This window comes from Colletes gigas, unplaced genomic scaffold, assembly GCF_013123115.1.
Source record: "Colletes gigas isolate AHSC1104 unplaced genomic scaffold, ASM1312311v1 Colletes_gigas_Sc00021, whole genome shotgun sequence".
NCBI lineage: Eukaryota > Metazoa > Arthropoda > Insecta > Hymenoptera > Colletidae > Colletes > Colletes gigas.
In genome coordinates this window covers 993,712-1,014,296 of record NW_025106650.1, presented here as the reverse complement: position 1 = coordinate 1,014,296, position 20,585 = coordinate 993,712, and the positions used below count along the sequence as shown (strand labels likewise).

Below are 20,585 nucleotides of genomic sequence, written 5' to 3'. Positions count from 1 at the left end.
TTGCTTATGTGCGCCTACATAGGTCGGAAAGTAAAAATGCCTGGGCAGTCGAGAATCTCGGCTCGAGAATCCAAATCGTATGCCGTTGACGAGAGGTCGGATTTCAGTTGTTTAGAGCGAGAAGGCAAATGTGAGCCTTTCTCTCTCGACTCCCACGAGGCGATCCGAAATTACTTCGAGCAGCTTCGGAGAATCGAGAAAGAGGGCATGCGTCAGTTTGCCTTTGTCGACTTTCCGAAACTCCACGAGCTCACGGTATCTGGCATGTGTGCGTGTGCACCCGACGGTGCTTTTCTGGCATCTCTGAGCTGGATGGAAAGACACCGCTGCTCATGCGGCTAGACACGCGACACTAGCGCCGCGGCAAAGCGTGTAGCCCCTACAAACTGATGGAAACTAGTGACACCTGTAAGGACTTTCAAACTTACACTATACCACAAACGATATCTTGTCTGTAAAAATGAACAAATTAAAATGATTAGGAAAGTAGAACAAATAAAAAATAAGTAACTTATCTGTTAGTTGTCAAACAAAAATTAGAATTACAATTAACGTCATAAACAAATTGCTGAACATCTTTCCAATACTTTGTGATTGGTGGTCATTAACGTGGAACAGGAAAAATGGCGGTAGAATATACACGGAAGGTTTAGGTTTTATTGAATTTTTATTAAATAAAAAATATATACTTATGCCTGATCACCAGTGGGCATAGACTTTATAATATCGGAGTTTCCAGGATCTGTAATAGAAAGGGTACACACGCGGAAATACTTTCCACACGCGGTTCCCAATTCTATATTGTTTCCGACATAATGATGTACACCTGTCTTCGCCAACATGGCATAATATTCTATCTCCGATTTCCTGTTAAAAAAAGAAAATAAAAATATATAGATTTTACTCTATCGCCTTGAACATCAATGTCTCTGCACTTACAAGCAGAGACGCGAGACTACTCCGTAGGACTCCCATTATGAACACACAAATCGATATTAAAAATATAAAATTTATAAAATACAATTTCAGATTTCATTCACTTTACATAATTCTATAATTTTCATACTGTTTTGTGATTCCAGAAGGAGCACTACATCTCAGTCTCACCTTAGAGGAGGAGTGTTATTCGCGATGATGACCAATTTTGCTTTGCCTTGCCGGAGGGACTTCAGCGTTTGCTTGTAGCCTAAGACGTATTTCCCGGATTTCATAACCAGAGCTAGTCTTGTGTTAATACCCTCCTGGGACTTTTTCTGTTGGGAAAGAGCAAATAATTCGTATCATTGGAATGCTATACTATCAAAAATATATTAAGTTTTTACTCTAGGACTCTTGTTTATCGAACTGATATTCACACGCGTCGACTTAACATAACCTCACCAATTACACATTCTAAGAGACTATCTTGGTTTTAAAAGTATGTAGTTTTAAAAATGAAGTCCCGAATTTAATAGTGATATGCATAAACATTATTATGTGATATCTATGATGCATGAGCGAAAATATGAATTTAACATGTGCTTCGAAAATTGAATGGAACACGTGCATTGCATGAAAATATTTACCTGTTTCTTTTGGGCCACCATTTTTAAAGTTTAATTAAAACTAGTGCTGGAAAAGTATTTAGAAAATTATTAGTAAGGTTTTCACTTGTATATAAAACGTATTATTACAGAATATTGAAATATAATTGCGGTACCTTGCTAGCACACGTAACACTATGGAACACGCTTAACGTGAAAGAGACCGAGTTAGTATCTCGTAACTCGCAACGTGTCGAGTTCGAGATTGCCACGAAATACAAATGACATAGAACGGCGCTTCTGTTGAATGTGCAGTTTGTTTCATTCATTGAAACACATATTATAATGCAATATTATAATAAATTATTACAATGAAGTAACATAACTATAAATATGTTCGAACAAAGTTTTTTACACCTGTATCGATTACTGTGAATTTTTATAATTCTTATAATCAATTAGAGAATAAAAAATGTATTTTATACATACATCATTGATATTTGTTAATTAAATGTATACTTTTTTGTTTCGTATTGTAGTATTAATGTTACTTGTGAATCCCCTTGCAATATTTTATTTATAACAGTTTTGTAAATACCTCCTTTATGCTTGTAATCAAATACTTGTAACTTTATGTGACATGTAACGCGAAATTATGAATAACCGAGCTTATTACACATGTAAAATGAATGAAGAAACGTACAAAGAAATAAATTTAAATAAGGAAATGTTTTAGAAATCAATGCGATCGATAAGATACGCACGAAAAAGCAAAATGAAACGACGAAGTCGGAGTACTGCTTTGTAAATATAATAACAGATGTGTGCGAATGTTGCAGGTGTTATCAAAGGACTGGTAATAAACGTATTTATTTGTACCTTCTTTTTATCTGGTCTCTAGTTTGTATAAACGTCATCAACACGTTGAAACTTTCCAACAACGTCTACATATTTCTACTCGTAAACGCTTGAATAGGAAACATATTTAACTATTTTATTAAAAAAATAAAGATTAATATTAACAAATTTCCATTTAATAATGATATTTTTTATGAATATATTATATTTTTATCCATATAAAGAAGATTTATATTACCAGTATTTATGTCAAAATTTTAGATAACATTTCTTTGTTTTGTGTTTCAGAAATATTCACAGAATGGAACTGAAATGTAAAATACAAACTTACGACTGGGGAAAGTATGGTATTGATAGTATGGTTGCGACATTAACAAAATCTGCTAATTGTGACTTTATACTGGATGAGAAGAAACCATATGCTGAGTTATGGATGGGCACACATCCCAATGGGCCTTCATACATGAAAGAACTGAATATGCCTTTGGAGAAATACATAAAAGAAAATAGCGAAGTATTAGGCAGCGATGTTCAAAAAATATTTGGACAAAATTTGCCATTTTTGTTTAAGGTGTTATCTGTGAATAAAGCATTATCAATTCAGGCACATCCAAACAAGGTATATCTTTTAATAATATGTACTTTACATAACGTCTTGTTAAATATCATATATTATCACAGGAGAAGGCGAAAGAATTGCATCAGCAGTACCCTACTATTTACAAAGACGCAAATCATAAGCCTGAGCTTGCAATAGCATTAACACCTTTCGAGGCTCTCTGTGGCTTCCGTCCAATTAGAGAGATAAAAGAGTTTTTAAAAGTTCTTCCAGAGTTACGTGCCGTAATAGGAGCAGACAAAGTATTTAAATTTATGACAACCGACGAAACGGGCATTATTAAATCCTTGAAAACGTGTTTCCATAGTCTCATGTCTTGTGATCCTGGTTTAATAGCGCTACAACTTAGAAAATTACTTGATAGATTGTCTAACTTGGGTAAATTTCATTAACAAATTAAACTTCAAGAAAAATATTTCTACGGATAACACTGAATATAATTCCTTGACTTTAGACGAATCATTGAGGCAAACTTTACATGCTAGTGTGTTAGAAAGACTGTACTCGGATTATCCGGGAGATGTAGGATGTTTTGGTATTTACTTTTTTAATTTTATAACAATGCAGCCTGGTGAAGCTATATACCTTGGATCAAATGAACCGCACGCATATCTTTCTGGTGGTAAATATTTCATAACTTTTCTACTGTATTTTAATTACAGCGAGTCTCTCAAATTGCTGTACGAAATGAAGTTCTCTCTTCCTAAAATTATTTATCACGAAATAGTATATATCGATCTATTTAACGCACCATCCTTTGTATAGCAAAATTTACAGATTTTATTAAATAATTAAATCATTTACAGATTGTATAGAATGTATGGCGTGCTCTGATAATGTAGTACGCGCGGGATTGACTCCAAAGCTGAAAGATGTGTCAACATTGATCGAAATGTTAATGTATAATTGCGAACCAATTTCGGCAAAAAAATTTCAACCTTCCCGCGAAGATGAATGCACAGAAGTATTTCGTCCTCCTGTAACAGATTTTGCAGTTGCTAAAATTACAGTAAGTCTCGTAGAAAAATCGATAGATTTTTAATTTTCAACATCATAAAATTTATCAACTATACACACATGTTTTAGATACCCCCTGGACGATCCTCGTATAATATAATTCCTAGAAGTACGGCTAGTATTTTGATTATTATAAACGGGAAAGGTGAGATTTCATCGTCGAAAATTCTTTATCGAGGCTCCGTCATATTTATTCCGGCAAATGAAAAAATTGGAATCAAAGTTTTATGCGGATGTCATCCAATGTTGATGTTCCAAGCCTTTGTAAATGTTTAAGGGTAATTTTTCGATGCTCGAAAGAAAATGTGACAAACGGTAACATCAAAATTATACGCACAAAGTATTACTGCACATTTAAATGCTTATTAGCTTAAAGTAAGAATCGTTGATTTTTGACCTCCATTAGTAGTTATAAATATTAATTATGAAGCTGGTCATAACGACTCCTATATCAATTATTTAGAGTATTATACTTTTCCTAATAGATTAAAAATATTATTTCCATAGTAAGGCATTCCATAGTTCATAACAGAAAATGCTAGGAAATAGAGTTGATGTTTTCGTAATAATACTTACAATATTAATGCACAAAATTAGAAACATTCCTAGTCTCTACTAGAACCAGTTATTTGCAATTCCTGCCATAATATATGCATTATATAAACTTTTAACTTTCGTTGTTAAATAGTACTCGTATATGTATATTAGAAGTGCCATCAGTTTTAGTCTTCTTCCTTGTAACTTGTATTTGATCAAGTAATACGTATTTACGAATAGTTTGAGAAAGAGCTGTACTTTCGTATTCCATTATTTTAATACATATATTTGTATAATCGTACAATTTATAAAATTACAAGAAAGGCATAATTTTATTGTTTATCAGTATGTAAAAACAAAAGATAATGTGCAATCGACTCTAGTCAGTTTTTGTTAACTATTACATACTTTGTTAAATATGCAGAAAGAATCTGTACAATATTTTATTGAACAAAAGTTTCTTGTTTTAAACAGTTCAATCATGTAAAGTCAGCATTTAAAAATTACTCCGCAATGCCTTATTTATGAAAAAAAAGTAAAATAAAAATGTCACTATTTTTATCGTGACTAAGATAGTGATACTTGAAGAAATTATTTAAAAAATATTTGAATGTATGTATAGAATATGTTACCTCTTATTTACAATTTAAAAAATATTTCAAGATTTTATAACAACTGTGTATTTAAACACAATGCATTTTGTTATGAAGTATAAATATATACTTTACAAATTTACAATCTTCTCTTATATAACAATAAAAGATTTTGACTCTTAATATAGTACAGGTAGTTGTCTCAACTGCAAATTGTATCTGTTTAAAAAATAAAGATAAAACGTATTTGTTATAATCTTAATTTCTATTCCTTATTAACAGAACGTAACGAAATTATTGTAAATGTAGAAAATTTTAAAAATTTTTACAGAATCATGTAAATTCCGCACAGCCTCGAGTTTCAGATTATATAAAATATTCTATTTCTAACTATATTTCAATTGAACGAACAGAATAAAAATAAATGTATATACAAATCTCATCGATTAATCATCATCCAAATCATCAGATTTTTTCTGAGCATTTTCAGGCTTTTCCTCTTCCTTGTAATGTCTATACTCTGGCTTCAACTCCCACATATTTCTATGAGGATTTTTCAGATTATAGTTACAAACTTCATTCAATATTTCCTTTAAATATACCTAATAAGATAAAAGAACCAAATAAGGCTGTTTAATACGAGGACATTTACAAATATATACTATAATTCACAATCATTATAAATGTAAAAAATACTTACAATTGGTTGCCTTGTAATTTTGACAAGATCCTTAATATTATAATACTGATGTTTCTCAAATGCTGCAAACAACATATCCAATACTGCATCCTTGTCATCTCGCATCTTTTTGCCCTCTGCCTTCTTCTTTTCTGCATATTCAATCTAAAAAATATATAATTACGTTAACATAATATACACATGCTCAAGTGCTACAAATAAAACACTTACGTTATGTTTATGGTCAGAAACAGGCTTGAAATTTTGAACCACCCTGTCTAATTGCTGAACCTGTCTTTGTGGTACAGAAGCCCTCTTAATGCTTTGTAATTTCAATTTCATATAACAATTGTCCGCTGTAAACAATACATCCATACATCAAGTATATCCTACATTGAAGGCCTTTTAATTACTTCGCTACAAAGTCCTTACCGTATGGTCGACATTCTAATTTTTGTACAATTCTTCCTTCCATGTAAAGCTTTTCAGTTTCAGGAACAATAGAATCAGAATTATTTGATGCTAGAAAAGAATATACACTTACGAAATATATTTTCGAGTAAATCGTTCGAGAAATATCTGTTGGAAACTTACGCATAACATGAGAGAATACACCTAACATTTGTTTCGTTACTGTCGTAACGTCTAATCTATGTTGCTTAGGAATCTCTTCTTCTCCTGGCTCCTTTAAAGCCAAGACAGCCTCTGATAATTTAAGAGATACCTCAGCTTTCTGGCCAGGGTTTCTACCAATGCATACAAATTTTAATATTCTTACGATACCACGACATTAAAATACGAATATAGCTGAAACCCACTTGGTTATCTTTAATTTCCCAACTTCAATATTGCCGGGTGCTTTCTCCCATTTGTTCGCAATGTATTTAGGCACTTTGACTAGCCACACACCTCTGCCAGCATTACTTAAATCTAATTCTTTTTCTGTGTGAGAAGTACTCGCGGACATGATTTCTTTTTGTTGGAAAATAATTATCTAAGAAGCTGGGAACCGTATTGTGAAACGAGTGAGACTGTATGTATCGCTTGTAACGTTCGATATATTTATATTTTATAAAAATACTTTCGAGGAATGTAGAATAACAAATTTTAATCACTCTGGCTTGAGACCATGCAATATAAATAATTATTCGGTTATTATTGGGACAAATAAGTATTTTTGATCATTTCTTTACTCGCGTCGTATGCTTATCGTGCAAGTTACGATAGTTACACCTCATGCATTTGTATGCACTGATTTGAGAACTGTCTGTTGTCACAGTCTCACAGTCACAGTCACAGCAGAACCACCACTCCGTTAGACGCCAAGGAAGTTCGTCGTCACTATCGTCGATTTCGATGCGCTCAATTATGCCCGATTTGGCCACACTGTGCCCGAGAGGTGCTGCTAATGATACTCGTGACGGCCAAGAAATGAGCTAATTCTTGAACAGTTTGCTACTATTACATTTTATCTTTTTATCTTCTTTTTCTTTTTACTTCTTTGTGTTGCTTATACATATTGGGGAGTCCGAATATTAATCTGATTTTTGGAAATAGACGGAGCAGTTGGAGCTTGCTCCACCTCTGTCGCGAGTCGGCCTGACATTGCACTACCGCCAGGATTTACTCATAATATAATTTAAAAAATAATTTACAAATATGGTCATTCTATGATTTATTTAATGTTATTCAACACGTTGACTGTCATAAGCCTCACTGTGTTGACCGTAACTTTAAACTTACATGTTGTAATATTGTTTCCGATGGGACGAACCCACAATACTTGATTATACATATTAGTACACCTTACTAGGATTGTAAATACGTTACTATACATAGAATTGCTGTAAAATAATAAGTACATCACCATTGAATATCGAATATTTCTATTTTTTACACTATAATCGTAAACAAATGTCGAGGACATCTATAGACAAGGAAAACTGCCGTAACCATCAACGTGTTAAGCGGGGAATTCTAATTTCCTAGATATCAATAAATATGTGTGAGAAATTTCGACGAAAAAAGTTTGTGTAGTTCTTAACCTAAAAATTATGAGAGAAAACTTCAAAATACGCATTTTATAGTAGAATGCTCCCTTAATTGAAAAAACATTGATTTAACTAATACTTAAACACGTAATTCTGGAGAATGTTGCAAAGAAACAGTCCATGAGCGCTATTAAACTGCCAAAAGGGGTCCAATGAAAAAGAAACATTAAAAACTGCTTTTCACAAATTACGCATTGCTTAAAAATTTGTGAATGTGAAAAATTTGAACAACCATTGCTACGTGTCGAGCATAAAATTGGCGGTGAGTTGAAGCGCCTCTACCATTCGTATGCAGAATTAACAGACATGTCGCCAGACATATTCGGTAAATTAATGTTATCTTGCAAACATGTAAATAAACTGTTGTTGTTTAGCTGACTAGTTCGTGCGACGAATCGTACGAAATCTGCAATATGTGTGTAGCTGTATGTACGGCTGTTTATCCGAGAATCCAAAGGTGGGTGCATGCAATAATACGTCGGACCTGGTGCGGTATAGCAGACGGAACATACGTATTGCAATCGACTTTTATGTCTCTTTAATGTGCGCAAATTCGTCATTGAGCACGCACTCGTCGAGTGTATAGCATTTCTTTCAAGATTTTCTTGGATCTCTCTTCTTTTCAAGACTTTTTACCTACTGTCGTTTTGCACGATACTTTGTATTTATGTGGACGGGGTCAATACGTCAACGTGACAGTTATTTACCCACGAACGAAAGATGTACAAACAAGAGAAACTTTTTAATGAAATTCAAAACGTGATGTATAGTGAAACGAGTGTGCCCTCTGAAAGTCGAATCACGCGGTAGTGCTGACCATTATATTTTCACACTACACAATTGATAAGGACCATCGAATAGGAACTTTCCAGTAATGTATTTTTCCGTGATTATCTGTACAGGAGCTCTGTCGTGACTCTTGTACCTTGTTCCAGCATATTCTCCCTTACTGATTCAGTTTGAAAGATTTGTAATTTTCTGCAGATGAACGTTCCACTGTATGGACTTCTTGGAGTTGCAGCAGCTCTGTTCGTATATCTTGTTGGATGTGGAACAATTGTAAAGTTATTCATTTGCCTGATCGCCTTACTTTTAGGGTACAATGAAGTTGATGTCAAGTACTTTAATGTTAAGAATTGTCGTATATATAGATAACAGATACTTATGCATACTTCCTTGCAGAACAATCACTTGTGTATTTAGAACATATGGCCCAAATCTTGACAATGTCATTAATTCTGAAAGGGAAGACTTAAATAAGAAGACTGAAAAGCTTCGTCAGGTAAACAAATACTTAAGAAAAATGTCTAGTTGATTGGCTCTGCCTAATTATATCTTTGTTACTTTACAGTACATCCTAGAACTATCGAAGCAGAAGTTGAACTTTACTTTAGATAGAAGAATCACTGGTAGCCGTATTATTGACGAGTCCCTGCAAGTACATACTCGATTTAAAAATTTCACTACTATTATGTACCTTCATATGTTATAATAAAAGTAACTTAGCAATTTGCAACTTCCTTTATATAGGAGATATTAGATTTCATTATCAGAGATTACGTGGAACCATGGTACAGCATTGTTACAGACGACGAAGAGTTCATATACTCTGTACGGGATACTGCTCAAAAAATAGCTATCAATGTCGCAAATCGGTACGTGACACTATTAACAACAAAGTTTTACTTAACACAATGCCAACCAATCATGATATCTGTTATCGAATGACCTTGTATTGGGGGTCAATCGTATTGCATTCAATCGAAAATTAAAAGTAGTGTTAAAAGAATCTAGATAAGAGTTAATTTTTGAAGAATATATATATATTTAAGATTATAGAAATGGTAGATGTTTAAGTAAATTTATGCGTGTTGTTTATAAAAAGTGTGCGGTTGGCAAAATGTTAAGGTGTGGTTTGCTTTCTCCTAATTGTATATTTCTACAGAGTAAAAGGCGTGGACTGGATATCTTACTTAACAACTCGTCTCGTCGACGATGCAGCCTCCCATGTGAGATTGTATCGGCAAGCAAGAGAGAGAATAAAACAACTTCGATCGAAAAAGCTGCAGAAAGGTAGCGCAAGCTCAAGCACGTCGAGCGGGACTCCAAAGAAAACGCCGACTCACAGACGAAACAAAAGCGAAACCGATATATCATGGTACTCTCAGTCAAAGTTTTACATTCCTAATTTATCATCACTCACGGAACCAATCGAAACTGGCGAAGAGAAGGAGGATGAGTCGCTGGAGAAAATATTTTTTGACCTAGAGGTGCAGATGGAAAATAATCTAATATGCAGAGATTTGGTGTGTTCCAACACTATGCAGGAACTTGAATTTTTGGGCGAGATATCGGAAATTCTGTTGTATTTAGTATTACCAAAGGAGGATTTCGATTGTTTAACTGTGAGATTTATATTAAGGGAGTTGTTAGTAAACATAGTAATTAGACCGCTGTTGGATTTATTTTCCGATCCTGATTATATTAATCAGGCGTGTATATGGCTGGTGAGCACAACATTCCAACGATAAATCGTAATTGTACAAATGAAGACTGTAAAAATACATGTAAGTTGTTTTGTTCTAGTGCGTTAAGGAAGCTGGTTTACCGAGTGATGTGTTTTTAACAGTGATCAGAGTTACGGATAGTTTAGACGAATTAACGGCGACGAAGAATATAGTTTGTAAAGAAATAGCTCATTTACGCTCTAAGGATTTAGGCAGGGAGGACGATTTGTCCGTCAAGCAGCAGCTAAACAGTTTACTCTATGTAAAGAAAATCTTGGAGACCAGGATCATTGGAATGCAAGAGGGTTTGGAATCAGAAACTGATGGAATTGGTGCTCAACCAGATTGGAATAGGTTGTTAATACCGGGCCAAAAGTTAGTGAATTTACCATTGGATGAGTTGCTGAAGAATAACATTGCATTGAGTTACTTTATCGACTACATGACTTCTATAAACGCAGAATCATACTTATATTTTTATCTGAACATATATGGTTGGAGAGTGTCGGCCGAGCAGCAAATATCCGAAATAGAATTGCAGAAGCTACACGCGGCTCATGCTAGTTCTAGTATCATGGGCACCAAGCGTAAAAATACTAATTTGGAGAACTTAAAGGAAGCAGCTACGAAGATTTATCAACAGTACCTTAGCGACAAAGCTTCGTCAAAATTGCAGTTAGACGATGTTTTGGTAAAGACTTTATTATCTAGAATAAGAACCGAGTCTGTGAAAGAAACATGGTTCGACGACCTTCGAGTTTGTTGTTACGAGAAGTTACAGAACGAAGATCGATTTCTACCCGGTTTTAAAAGGTCGATTGCCTACGTGAAACTCCTCGCTGAATTGGACTTGCTCAAGGACCCAGCCTCGGAGGAGGATACAAAATCACTCGACAGCGTCAGCCTATCTAGTACGAACAACGAACTCGAGACTCTGGACGAGATGTCCGAATTGTACAAACCCGATGAAACGAAAGACAGCAAATTACAGTCGGACTCGTCGATCAGATCTACGAGCATAGTGGACTCTAACGAAGGTAAGACGGTTGATGAGACTGATTCTGAGATAAACGTTAGAACTATGAAAAGCACGAGAAAAGTGGTAAACACCGAAACCGATCACATTGGCGAAGGTAAGGATGTGTCGTTCTACGTAGAATCGAACGTGGAACAGTTTATCAAACTGGACGAGAACACGTATGATCAGAATGCGATTAAAAAATTGCAACAAGGTCGATTCGAGATTAACGTTAAAATCATAGAAACCGGTATTGTGAATGACCGTGGAAAAACTTACGGCATCTATGCGGTGGCTGTAACGAAGAGCTACGATTCAGGATATCAAGAGAAATGGCACATTTATAGGAGATATTCCGATTTCTATGATCTGTATCAGAAAATAAAAGAGAAGTATTACGATCTCGCGAAGATACCTTTTCCAGCGAAGAAAGCTTTTCACAATATGGAAAGGACAGTTTTGGAGAGAAGAATGTTGATGTTGAACGCTTGGTTGCATCAGTTGACAAAGCCGGCAGTAGTCGACGGTCATATGGGCTTGCAAAACTTACTGTTGAATTTCTTGGAGCAAGGGGATTACGATAAAGGAATTTCTGGTGGACAGATCTCGAGAACGGTAAGTACGATATCTAACGCCTATAAGAGGATTACATAAGTATAATATTTGCCTTAATGCAGATAGATAGTTTCATGAATCCCTTGAAAACATCGATGAAGACTGTGACGCAAGCCGTTAAAACTATGCCAGACAACATGTTGAACACTGTAGATGGAGTCATGGATAACATAAGCAAATTTTTTGGCAATCCAAAGAAACCTAACGCCTTTTACGAGAACACTAAAGTTGGTGCTGGTCTTGACGTAGAGGTACATATTTGTTTTCTTCCCTTTATTTATTTCTTCTTCTTTTTCAAGAAAGTAATTTGTGCAATTAAATTCCTTCGCGATTTAGACTGACGATAATATTCCTTTACGTATTATGCTCTTACTGATGGATGAGATATTCGATTTGAAAGTGCGAAATCAGTGGCTCAGGCGGCGGATCATTACGCTGTTGAGACAAATTATCCGTACTATGTTTGGGGACATAGTGAATCGGAGAATAGTAGAGTACGTGTCACTGCTGACCAGTCCAGCGAAAGTAGCTGGGTATCTAAAGATGTTCAAGTGAGTAAAGTTGTACGTATTAAGTTGTGAACTAAATTTCGGTAATTTATTGAATAAGTGATAAAATACGCTCTAAATGATGAAGAAAAGAAACTAATTTTAAGTAGCTTCCAAACTAACAGAGTTACATATTATAGTGCTGAAATTTAGTTTACAGCTTAATAGGTTATGTCAAACAGGTACGCCATTGCAGATTATTCAACGATTACATTGTCTTACAGAAATAGCTTTTGGCCCAATGGTGTTAAGGCCGAGAAGAAACCACCGCGTGACACGGAAATAAAAAACAGAACGAGAGTAGCGGCTAAGGTTGCTTTGCTGTCCTGCTTTTCGGACGAGTTAAAGCATATCATAGGTAGCGAGACAACGAGGCGTGGACTCTTAAGAGTGTTTGAATTGTTCCAACGTCCTGTGTTGAACAGAAGACTGTTATACGTACTTTTGGAGGGAATAATAGAGACGTTATTTCCACAGAACAATTTAATAGACATTTTTCGCAAACTTTATTCCGTTTCACCGAGGGTGCAAAATAGACGTATGCAAAAGTCTTAATGTTAAAGGAAGAAAACACGACCGGCGTTCCATTCGGTATACTTGCAGTTTGAAATATACACAATTTTTCTCATAGATTAAAGAAACGCATAACAATCAGGTAGTCATGACACGCGTTAATTTGTGTCCACGAGAATTGTAAAATACAAGACACCTACTTAAAGTATTATCGTATCCTATCGATGCTCAAAGTACTGAAACTTCGCCAAGGGCGACGATAAATGCACCCGGCCGTCAATATTTGCATCAAGCCCGTGAAACCAACAAAGTAAATTATTTCGAACATGCAGCAAATAGAAACATTTATCAACTGGGAACAAAATGAAAGTTACAGGCTTTCAATCTCGACGACGACTTATATGTATATTCGGTGATAAGTAAGCACAGTAATTCAGTGGCCAAATAATACGATTATACGAGTAATTCAAATACATTAACCGAATTCGTCTTAGGATTGAATCCTTCTAGATATTACGTAGCATAATGTTATAAACTTTTCGTGATTACCTCGTAGGAACACGTATTAAGAACTACGCATTCCATTTGCATTTCAAGATGTACTTCAAATTAAAGCGATTCTCTTTTTACACGTATACATATACTAGGAGACCAACGCGACACTTAACGCAAACGAGAATGTGATGACGGTTTGATTAATCTGTTAGCATAAATTATCGTGGACGCTATAGTTAATTCTTCGAAACGTTCAAACACGTTCGTGCCATCCGCGGGGCGTCTATTAATTTATTACTTGAAATATTACTCGAATCTGAAATCTCTTATGAACTATATAGGCTGTAAAATTTAAATTTAAATTTAATTTATCTCTGTCGACGATTAACCTTTCGACGGTGTAAAATTGTTGTAAATGTCGTATGATTGTACATAAAGTTATTTCTATCATGTTGAAGCGTCATATCTATCACGTTTACTTATTAAAGGAATTGTTTATAAACCGATGTTCTTTGCCATTCCGATCCCTGCCTACTTCGACCCTTGTCGGTCATTGCAAATAAAAACTATAAGGTGTTACTAAATTATATGTCACGAGTACTTACCATAAATGATTTCTACACCCTTGGTTGGGTGGAAACTGACGTAAAATTAATCTTGACCGAATTTTTCAAGATAAAAGATCATGTATTTTTATAAATATTTTAAAATCAGATCTCGTTTGAGTGTTAATATATTTTGTCCGTATATGTTTCCTATACACGATACACACAGAAATTTCAAAATATTCTCTATACTGTACGATCTGAGTCCATTTTAATTATAAATATGTATCGTTCGAATATTTTCATGTGGCTATGTATATGTCAATGATGTAGATGGGTTAAGGATCAAAGATTCCTAAACTTGATGGCTACACGAGAAACTCGATGCAGTAACTGCAACAGAACAGGAGGTGGACGTTTAAAAACGATAATTACCCTCGATCGGCCTGGCCTAACCGTGCCACCGATAAAAAGCAGCGAAAACAGAGGGGTGTACCACCATAGGAAAAGAGTGGATAAAAACAAAGAGAGTTTATTACCGAGCTTGGCCGGAGAGTACGGGGTGCTGCAAGATTAGGGGGAGACGGTACATTAGGAGAAAAGAGGGGGCTAGAGAGCCGGGTACAAGAGCATCGTCTCATCGTTGTTTCGCGTTATACGGGGACATTTTGCTCGAGCAAAAAACCGTCGCGGATGAAGAAGGGGTTCTTTGAGGGCTTCGAGCGTCACGTGATTGAGGGGGAGGGGGCAGCAGATTTAAGTATTAGAGATTTTTCAATTGCAGCTATAGTAGAATGTCGATTATTCGAACTAATCAGGAGGCAAATTTATTCCGATAATCATCAGTTCAAATAATAGGAAATAAAAAATACGTGTTTACTGTGTGAAAAAAAAACACACGGTAAACGTAATGTGAACAATAAACTGATAATTCTTGAATTTAATTAAATTTTCTATTTCTTCTAAAATCTAATATGTTTAACAAATGTAGCTCCAAATATAATAGCAAAGTGCTAATTAACCATCGAGCTAAAATGTGTTTGACGCGTCTGGTCCAGATGGAAGTATTTTCGCTACTCATGAATATAGAGTTATCTAGAGGAAATGTGTAATGTATTTGTTCAATATTCACATAAAAATTAGTGATTTAAACAAAGCCAGATCGAAAACAGTTTCAGCTAGATAAGAGCTTATTCGCATTTCACAAATGTGAGCTACTTAGGCAAAAGATTATTATATCAATTATTTGTACGTGAAATAATTAAACGGATGGTAGACGTTTTTCGTTAAAGTGAAATTTGCGTCTAACGAATCGTCTACTTATACAAGGTGCTCGGCCATCCCTGGGAAAAATTTTAATGGGGGATTCTAGAGCCCAAAATAAGACGAAAATCAAGAATACCAATTTGTCGATGGGGGCTTTGTTAAAAAGTTATTAACGTTTAAAGTTCCGCCCGTAGTGAATTTTTTTCTCGAAAATGCGCAGGATTTCGGGGGTAGGTCTATTCACCAAAAATGATTGTAATTGACCCCCGCAACCGAAAATAATTTTTCCAGAACGATTTGAAATTTTTTTTTTCCGTCGAAAAATTTCACACATTCTCGAATTTTTTTCTAGAAAGTGGGTAAGATTTCAGGGGTATGTCTATTCACCAAAAATGATCGTAAGTGACCCCCGTAACCGAAAATAATTTTTCCAAAACGATTGGAAATTTTTTTTTCGTCGAAAAATTTAGGCACCTAATTAGATTTTCGGTAAGGAATTTTTTTCTCGAAAGTGCGTAGGATTTCGGGGGTATGTGTAATGACCAAAAATGATTGTAATTGACCCCCATAACCGAAAATAATTTTTTTAGAACAATTTGAAATTTTTAAATTTAATTATTAATAACTTTTTAACGAAGCCTCCATCAACAAATTGGTATTCTTGATTTTTGTTTTATTTTGGCTTCTAGAATCCCCCATTAAAATGTTTCCCAAGGGTGGCCGAACACCCTGTATATACTTACCAGATGAAACATTCACTGTACGTATTAGATATAGAAATAGAAATATAATCAAGCCTAAGTTAAACGGGGACAAAACGAACAGCTTTTGAAAAAATGAAAGTTCATTTGTGATCCCCAACTATAGGCCATCTAGATGAAATATACGAAAAACTTGTTCGTTATTTATATAAAGATATAGTTAACAAAGCGAACAGAGTTTCGTGCAGATGAAAAGTTATCGACGAAAGATTATTCGTTATACTTATTTGTTATCTAGATAAAACTATGGCGAGACGCGAGTTAAACGAAGACAGGGGCATTGTGTGTAAAAGAATTGGGCACCGGTGTTGTTGGGTTGCGCGCTCGCGCTCGCTCGACATCGCGGTCGTGCGTACGCGTTTTCAGAAAGGGGTTCGTCCGCTTACTCGGCCCCCGGGCTTTTCTGAAAGAAGAGGGGATCTTGCCACGGGCGTACGCGCGCGGCGGTGGTGGCGGCGGCGAACAACTACCGAACGGCGTACTAAACGAAAGAAAATCGATATGCATGATTCACGCACGCGAGAGAGACGTGCGTGGGGAATCCGGAGAGAGGGTAGGGGTACAGGGCAGAGAGCCAGGGGTGGGTAGACACGGTGAAAGGAGAGGCGTACCGACGGGGCAGGAGGAACGCAAAAAGAGGGGAAGAGAGAGCGTAGAGCCACTCTTCTCCCTTCGGTTCTCCCTTTTGCTCGAACCAAGGGGACGGAGAGTTGCTCTATGTGCGATGAGCGGGCACACACGTAATTCTATACAAGCGCACGAGGAGGGGTATTCTTACAATGCTACCCCCTCGGTCACTCGATCAGTCGTGTCCGAAGTCCCATGCCGTTGGAAACCATGCGCTACGACCGTTGCCGTCGCGATCTTCATCTTTTCACTCCGTGACATCGAGCTAATCAAACCTCGACGATTAGTCCGCGTTTATTCGATACACATTCGTACCCATAATTGCTCGAGGGTCCAGTGCCAGCTTGTTTCCGGTATTTGAACGAGCTGTTTTACCCGCGCCGCGGAATCGAATGACGCGTCGACTCGGTCTGGGACCTCCAAGTGCGCGAACGCCGCCGATGATCGTGCGTTCTTCTTGCTTTGATCGTGTTGAGGAAGATCCATCGAGTGCGTGCTAATGTTATCCACGGGTGGTGTGCCAGTTATTCTCTAGAAACACAAGGAGCCACAGTTTATCGTTGCGTCGTTGCGCGTCTATTTCTTGAGATTCTTTAAGATATCGTCGTTCTCCGTCGAGCAGGTAAAATTGCATCTTAAGACCTATGCTCTGGACGGAGTCGTAGATGGTCCTGGATGTATTCAACTCCGAAGCGCTTAGGTTTATAATCGGCTACGATAAGCGTTGGGATACTTGAAGATTCGATTGTTAAAAATATTCCGCGTTAACAAGGAGCCACGAAATAGAAAAAGTTTAACAGAGAATGAAACTAGGTCGCTCAGTTCGTAACAACATCACGTTTTTCTCAGCGCTGAGGATGGCTCGGGGATTTCGATGCAAGGCTAGCAACGTGAGGCGTCGTGACGCACGGTTCTACGCGTCGATTAGCCCCGTCGTTGCGTTTCTCTTCGATTAGGATTTCGCATTAATCCCCGTTTACCTCTGAACCAAGAGCGTACGAGATTATCCGAGCTGTTCCTGCAACCCTAACAATTCTTCCTTGTATATTCAGAGCCCGGTTAGGCTGAAAAGAGAATGGGCGTAGATTTTTGCAGAACTTATATGAATCTATGCCTGTAAAATTCTACGATGTTCTTTTATTCTCGAAAATGTCGCGTATATTTGTCTATTTAGCTGCCCCTCGATTTTTCTCGATTAATTCGCACGAACGCCAGATCGACATGTAACGCAACCGAATAAAAGGAGAAAACGATGCCGGGTTGCGGTCAGCTGGGTCTGGCTCCGAAACAAGATACGCCTGGGACTTAAAATAAACAAACAGTAATGCCGCGAGTCCACGAACCGATAGAATCTAGAACACGATCGAAGCTCGATCCGCTATCGATTCTGATCCGTTCGAAGGAGATGCGCGCTCCTCGAGAGCGGAACTGGTCGCGAATGTGATCGGACAAGATGGTGCGAAGGAAATCTTTTAAACTAATTCGATCGAGGGTGAAATACGAACACGGACCGATATCTTTCTACCAGGGCTGCGTCGATTGAACTGGCTGGCCAGGAAGAACATCTGCTCGGTGTAATCGTTGATCCAGCATCAAAGAATCTCGGTTGAAACGAAATTTCAAATATTCCGTCGAGGTGACAGGCATCCTTCTTCAAATACAACCGTACTGCTGTAATAATCGTCAAGTTTCAATTAGACGGACGGGATAATTCTACGTTGGAAGTTGAGAAACTTATTTACGATAAAGGGAACTCGAGGTACTTACGTGGTTTTCTTAATTTTTCGAAAGATCTGGGCTAGGTGAGCATAACTTCAGGAATGGGTTCGATACGTTAATAGATGTCCGATATGGTTTTCTTTCCAAATCACTGAAGCGTATATTAATAGCGTCTTAGAATTATTTCTAATTATTTATTAATACATACATATAAAACCCAATGACCGAATTAACTTTACAGCTATGCCAACGAGGCTCATACGGGCCTCTCGTTTGATTCGTCGTAAACGAACTATTATTAAAGAGTGAACATTAAACAAAGTGGAATGGAAGATGAAAAATTCATTGAATTAATGTTCATTTTGATGTAGTACATTAACAACATATAAAAGTGGCAGAAAATAACGGAGATTATATTATAAATTCAACGATTCAATGTATGTGTTAATATAGCGATGTTTAATATATTCATAATTATGGCAAAAAGAAACGCAAACATAGAATTTTCTTTAAAAGATAGCAGTAACGATATCAGTGATAGTGAAACTGAAAGTATATGCACTTTCTCAGAAGAATCCACCCGGAAGCCATGAATACTTACATAAACTCCGGCCGCGGAAGTCTTAAATCTCTTTCCTCCAGTTTTTTCTCTAAAATTTGCGAGAAAAACGGTGGAAATTAATAACGTAAACTTTTAGTAATTAACAGTTTGAATGGTTAGAGATACAGAAAAATGTCATAAGGCAAAATTAAACAACATCGAATAATGCATAAATCTGAATGTAATTCTATTCATTTTTAAAACGAAACTCTAGAATTTTGATCGCACTGTATGTAATAGTTCAAGAGTTATAACACATTATAGTTTACTGATTTATTTTATTATATCATTGTTTATTTTTGTTGAAGCAATTTCGAGCATTAGTACATACGTATTAGAATGTTTGGAAACATGAGTCTACGTTTAATATAAATCAGTATAAGATTAGCTTACTTCCTCGTTGATAACTCTGTGCGTCATTATGGCATTTACGAGTAGTGACCGAGTAGATATGTTTGTTTTGTTTATTGAATGTAGTTAGAATAATTGTGGTGCTGAAAAATTGTACAAAAAAATGTGTTCTCATCGAAAACAACCATTGCCTTCATACTTCTACAAATTAGAATGCAACTCCTTTATAATCATCGTAATAGTCGTGCGTTATAGTGTAGTTTGGTGTGGCATATTTGATAAGTAAACTGGGCAGGCAACAATGTATAAAAATGAGTAAAATTATATTCCGTTTGTGCATTGCATTCGATGTCGTTCAATTTTGCATTATGACATTCTTTTGGATCTCTAAGTTTTTGCCAGTTGCGTGGAACAACTTGTATAATGAACACTTTGTAGCAAGTAGAATCCAGACGCACTGTCAGTTGCACCTATCGGGGCAATACATCGACATTTTTTTACGCGAAATGGATCGCGCTGTTAGCTACTCAAACGGTTAACGAGAATCGCAAAAACATTTCGTACAACGACTGACATCTGCCTACATCTATCAGAGGGTTATAGCGATTTGTTTTTTAAAAGAATGGACTTGCTTCACAAAGAAAAGCATATCGACAGATACGAGTGTTATATGTTTTTATGGGCACGCGAGAGCTATGGAAAACATGGAAGAAGCATAGTGGAAGTTATGAAATTCTAATGAAATCAACAGTTTACCTAAATTCTGAAAGGGGTCAAAATTATTCATCTCGGTAAATTTTACACAAGAAACAAGAAAAAAATGAAATCATTCATGTATATACTACCATAAAAGTCATAACAAATTTCAGAAGACGAGATGTCTTGATAATGGGTATAATCATTATACAAAATGACGAAACAAATTATTTCGACTCCGTTGGCGGATCTAGTGTTAACGGAAAATCGGTAAGCGAGACGACGTTAGGGGACCCATCCGTGAATCAACCTCGATACAAATAAGACACTCGCTGTCGGAGACACTCATAGAAACACCTGCATAGCCGTAAAATAGGTTTGATCGAGCATCTGCCCGCAGTCTAGCCGGCCTATTTCCAGCTGCGTTTCACCCCGCAGTGTGATTA

The 20,585-nt window shown here is 36.4% G+C and overlaps 4 protein-coding genes and 1 pseudogene across 13 annotated transcripts; 3 read left to right on the top strand and 2 right to left on the bottom strand.

Moving 5' to 3' along the window:
- Positions 1 to 648: 648 nt before the first annotated feature.
- Positions 649 to 1,809, bottom strand: LOC122400989 (60S ribosomal protein L30). The gene is made up of 4 exons (XM_043402816.1): positions 1,700 to 1,809; positions 1,566 to 1,611; positions 1,108 to 1,253; positions 649 to 867 (listed from the first exon to the last, which is right to left on the bottom strand). Exons 2-4 carry the CDS (start codon positions 1,584 to 1,586, stop codon positions 690 to 692), a joined length of 345 nt encoding a protein of 114 aa, XP_043258751.1. The 5' UTR covers positions 1,587 to 1,611; positions 1,700 to 1,809; the 3' UTR covers positions 649 to 689.
- Positions 1,810 to 2,082: 273 nt separating this feature from the next.
- Positions 2,083 to 4,364, top strand: LOC122401100 (mannose-6-phosphate isomerase). 2 transcript variants are annotated; one of them, XM_043403040.1, is made up of 6 exons: positions 2,083 to 2,379; positions 2,670 to 3,000; positions 3,063 to 3,378; positions 3,455 to 3,622; positions 3,807 to 4,009; positions 4,087 to 4,364. In XM_043403040.1, the coding sequence occupies exons 2-6, from the start codon at positions 2,683 to 2,685 to the stop codon at positions 4,291 to 4,293; spliced, it is 1,212 nt and encodes a 403-aa protein (XP_043258975.1). In that variant the 5' UTR covers positions 2,083 to 2,379; positions 2,670 to 2,682; the 3' UTR covers positions 4,294 to 4,364. The 2 variants fall into 2 exon arrangements, with proteins under 2 accessions (XP_043258975.1, XP_043258976.1); XM_043403041.1 differs by lacking the exon at positions 2,083 to 2,379 and adding an exon at positions 2,421 to 2,483.
- Positions 4,365 to 5,284: 920 nt separating this feature from the next.
- LOC122401099 (general transcription factor IIF subunit 2) lies at positions 5,285 to 7,160 on the bottom strand. Of its 3 annotated transcripts, none has more exons than XM_043403038.1 (6): positions 6,645 to 7,160; positions 6,259 to 6,572; positions 6,058 to 6,182; positions 5,848 to 5,991; positions 5,582 to 5,749; positions 5,285 to 5,366 (listed from the first exon to the last, which is right to left on the bottom strand). In XM_043403038.1, exons 1-5 carry the CDS (start codon positions 6,791 to 6,793, stop codon positions 5,594 to 5,596), a joined length of 888 nt encoding a protein of 295 aa, XP_043258973.1. In that variant the 5' UTR covers positions 6,794 to 7,160; the 3' UTR covers positions 5,285 to 5,366; positions 5,582 to 5,593. The 3 variants fall into 3 exon arrangements, with proteins under 3 accessions (XP_043258973.1, XP_043258974.1, XP_043258972.1); XM_043403039.1 differs by lacking the exon at positions 5,285 to 5,366 and having other exon boundaries at positions 5,422 to 5,749; positions 6,259 to 6,348; positions 6,421 to 6,572; positions 6,645 to 7,152; XM_043403037.1 differs by lacking the exon at positions 5,285 to 5,366 and having other exon boundaries at positions 5,422 to 5,749; positions 6,645 to 7,159.
- Positions 7,161 to 7,318: 158 nt separating this feature from the next.
- Positions 7,319 to 7,462, top strand: LOC122401122 (annotated as a pseudogene).
- Positions 7,463 to 8,186: 724 nt separating this feature from the next.
- Positions 8,187 to 14,029, top strand: LOC122400959 (sorting nexin-13-like). Of its 7 annotated transcripts, XM_043402759.1 has the most exons (11): positions 8,204 to 8,334; positions 8,505 to 8,748; positions 8,862 to 8,974; positions 9,060 to 9,159; positions 9,229 to 9,315; positions 9,408 to 9,532; positions 9,823 to 10,384; positions 10,464 to 12,017; positions 12,080 to 12,268; positions 12,354 to 12,568; positions 12,790 to 14,029. In XM_043402759.1, exons 3-11 carry the CDS (start codon positions 8,862 to 8,864, stop codon positions 13,118 to 13,120), a joined length of 3,276 nt encoding a protein of 1,091 aa, XP_043258694.1. In that variant the 5' UTR covers positions 8,204 to 8,334; positions 8,505 to 8,748; the 3' UTR covers positions 13,121 to 14,029. The 7 variants fall into 7 exon arrangements, with proteins under 7 accessions (XP_043258692.1, XP_043258696.1, XP_043258694.1 ...); XM_043402757.1 differs by lacking the exon at positions 8,505 to 8,748 and having other exon boundaries at positions 8,187 to 8,334; XM_043402761.1 differs by lacking the exon at positions 8,505 to 8,748 and having other exon boundaries at positions 8,202 to 8,334; positions 8,862 to 8,936.
- Positions 14,030 to 20,585: the final 6,556 nt, after the last annotated feature.